At 33.8% G+C, this 3,072-nt stretch overlaps 1 protein-coding gene across 1 annotated transcript in view; it reads left to right on the top strand.

Annotated features, from left to right (window-relative positions):
- LOC107687388 (mitogen-activated protein kinase kinase kinase 13-like) overlaps window positions 1-1,884 on the top strand; it is a gene marked incomplete at its 3' end in the record, with an annotated part of 57,428 nt that extends 55,544 nt beyond the window's left edge. The window contains exons 4-5 of the mRNA XM_016484683.1: window positions 1,427-1,610; window positions 1,693-1,884. Coding sequence (XP_016340169.1) covers window positions 1,427-1,610; window positions 1,693-1,884 — 376 coding nt within the window. The remainder of the gene's footprint in view (window positions 1-1,426; window positions 1,611-1,692) is intronic.
- Window positions 1,885-3,072: the final 1,188 nt, after the last annotated feature.

Genomic DNA, 3,072 nt, shown 5'->3' with positions numbered 1-3,072 from the left:
CTGTTTTAAATAGTGTTCATATCGATATCGGAATTATATCGTATCGACCGAAATTAAGAAATATATTGTGATATAAATGTTGGCCATATCGTCCAGCCCTAGTCTGTTCCCATATCTCACTCCTGTCCTTGGTTTAATGCAGAGCTACGTGCTCTGAAGGCAAAAAGCAGACAACTTGAACGTCTTTTTAGGAAAACGGGAATACAAAATTCTTCTGCTCACCTTTAAGGCACTCAAAGGTCTTGCTCCCTCCTATCTTTCCGACCTACTTTCTTCTTATATACCTTCTCGCGCACTCCGGTCTTCTAATTCTGAACTTCTTTGTGTACCTAGGTTCCGCCTATCTTCAATGGGCGGCAGGTCCTTCTCTGTTACTGCACCCAAACTTTGGAATTCACTTCCCCTGGCACTCAGAACAGTCACCTCTTTCAGTGAATTCAAATCAAAGCTTAAAACTTATTTGTTTAATCAACACTATCACTAATGTACATTGTGTATTTGTCTGTTTTGTTTTCTGTTTCTGTCTTTTCTACATAATCTGTGTTATATGCAACTGCATTATTTGTAACTGAATTGGGCAAATGTCCAATGAAATTGTTTCTTTGTAATCAGTATTTGCTGCTTTGGTGTACCTTGTAGAGCGTCCTTGAGCTTGGGAAAGGCGCTATATAAATTAAATATATTATTATTATTATCGTGTTATTAATAATATAAAAGTTATATAAAAGTTATATAAAAATTGATCTCTAGTAATTATACATTTAAGTAATTTAAGTAAAAGTAACATTTAATAGTAATTATTCATAATTTACTGTTTTTACTTTAGTAAAAATAAATTTGTAACAAGGTCACTGTAAAAATAAAGTGTTAACGAAAAAAAAAATGTTTCCGTTATTTAAGCATTTGACCATATTCGGATATTGATTTTGTAATATCAAATCCACCGATGTGTTATAATTGTGTCAGTGCATATCGGTTATCGTGCACATAAACATGCAAATAATCTGTATCGTATCGGTTATAAAATAATTGATCTGTAGCAATTAAATAATATAAGTAATATTAATTATGCATAATTTACTTTTCGATTACATTTGACCTAACTTTATCACATGGATTTGAATAGGATTATTTTGTACCATATTGATAAAAATAGGAAGAGAAAGAAAACACATTTTATTGTTTGTTATATACAACATGAAGTGCATTAAACATTACTTTAAGTCAGGGTTTCCCAAACTGGAGTTTGTGAGTTTATGAAAAGCTAATAATTTAAATCATAAAAATGTCAAATTAAAGAAACAAACTGCTTTTAAAATTAAGACAATCAAAATAAAACCCTTTGGGTGAACTCTCCCTTTAAGTTGATCTTTGCTGTGGTTTTGATTGAACAGTATGTTGAGGGTGTGTTCTGATTGGTCAGTAGACATGTGGGAGGTGCCGTTTGAGGAGATCTCTGAGCTGCAGTGGCTGGGAAGCGGAGCTCAGGGTGCCGTGTTCCTCGGGAAGTTCCGCTCCGAAGAGGTCGCCATCAAGAAAGTCCGAGAGCAGAAGGAGACGGATATCAAACACCTGCGCAAGCTGAAGCACCCCAACATCATCAGCTTCAAGTAGGTTGCAATGAAAAACCAGCTAGTCGCAGTCAATATGCAGTTTTGAGTTTGAAACTAAAGCGTGCTGTTTGTGTTTCAGGGGTGTTTGCACGCAGGCCCCGTGTTACTGCATCATCATGGAGTACTGTGCTCAAGGGCAGCTGTACGAGGTTCTCAGGGCCGGTCGTAAGATCACACCGCGGCTGCTGGTGGACTGGGCCTCAGGGATCGCCAGCGGCATGAACTACCTGCATCTCCACAAGATCATCCACAGAGACCTCAAGTCACCAAAGTAAAACCTGTGGGATTTGAGGATTATTTATTTACTATTATAGTATTTATATATAATATTTTGAATTAGCTTTTATCTTTATATTATTAGTAATTTAGTTATGTGCCTTTGTCATTTTTAATATTTAATATTATTTAAATTTTAATAGTTTTAATATATTTTAATATTAATATTTTTAATATTTAATATTATTTAAATTGAAATATTCATTTTATTATTTAATATTTACCTTTAATTCATTTTTTTTTTTCAGTATTAGTTGTAGTAATTTTTAGGGATGCACTGATACCACTTTTTCCAGTACTCGCCCGATACCGATACTTTTATTTTTGGTACTTGCCAATACCGAGTAACGATACCAATATTTTTATTGCATTTGTACATTTTTTAAATATTGGGTACAGAAACCAAAAGAGTATGTATAATGTTAGTTGGTTAACTTCATTTATCAAATAGATACAGTCAAACCTAAATTTATTCAGACACCTTCAACATTTCTCACATTATCACAGTTTATTCGCTATAGTTTAGAAAATGGTAATAAAATATAACAAGAACTCAGTTAAACGGAGTCAGAACAAATTCAGCTTGATAATGTCAGATAACTTTGATAGAAAGGTATGTAATGGATTACAATAAACCAAAAATTCTTCAGACAGCTGTTAGTATGACAATATTTACACAACTATCAATACTTAGTCGGGCAACCCTTAGCCTCAATGACAGCCTGTAGTCTCCTGGGCATGCTGTCATCCAGCTTCATGCAAACCTCAACCTCAGTGTTTTTTCCCAAACTCGGTCTGAATCATTTTTGGTCCCAAATTTTTTATCAGTTTTACTGGTAGTCCACTGTATGAAGAATTTTTGGGTATAATTTATCACGGTTTACTTTATTTTGCTATCCTCACTTACATAAATGAACTATAGTGTCCTGCACCCACTAAAAAAAAAAAATCTAAAATTATATCTGGTCTCTGAATCATTTTTGGTTTGACTGTATATCCTTCGGTTATTTTCACACTTAATTATGCCCATTAAAATGTATTTTACAAGTTTTTGTTACTGTCACTGTTCATTTTTTTGCTCTATGGTACATCATCTTTAATTTAATAGCATTAAAGCAGTGGCTTAGTACTGTAATCACGCGCTTAGCTGTAATAATGCAGGGAACCACTCGTTATAAATCTC

Source organism: Sinocyclocheilus anshuiensis, unplaced genomic scaffold (assembly GCF_001515605.1).
Source record: "Sinocyclocheilus anshuiensis isolate Anshui unplaced genomic scaffold, SAMN03320099.WGS_v1.1 scaffold5000, whole genome shotgun sequence".
Lineage (NCBI taxonomy): Eukaryota > Metazoa > Chordata > Actinopteri > Cypriniformes > Cyprinidae > Sinocyclocheilus > Sinocyclocheilus anshuiensis.
This window is presented reverse-complemented; position numbering and strand designations above follow the sequence as displayed.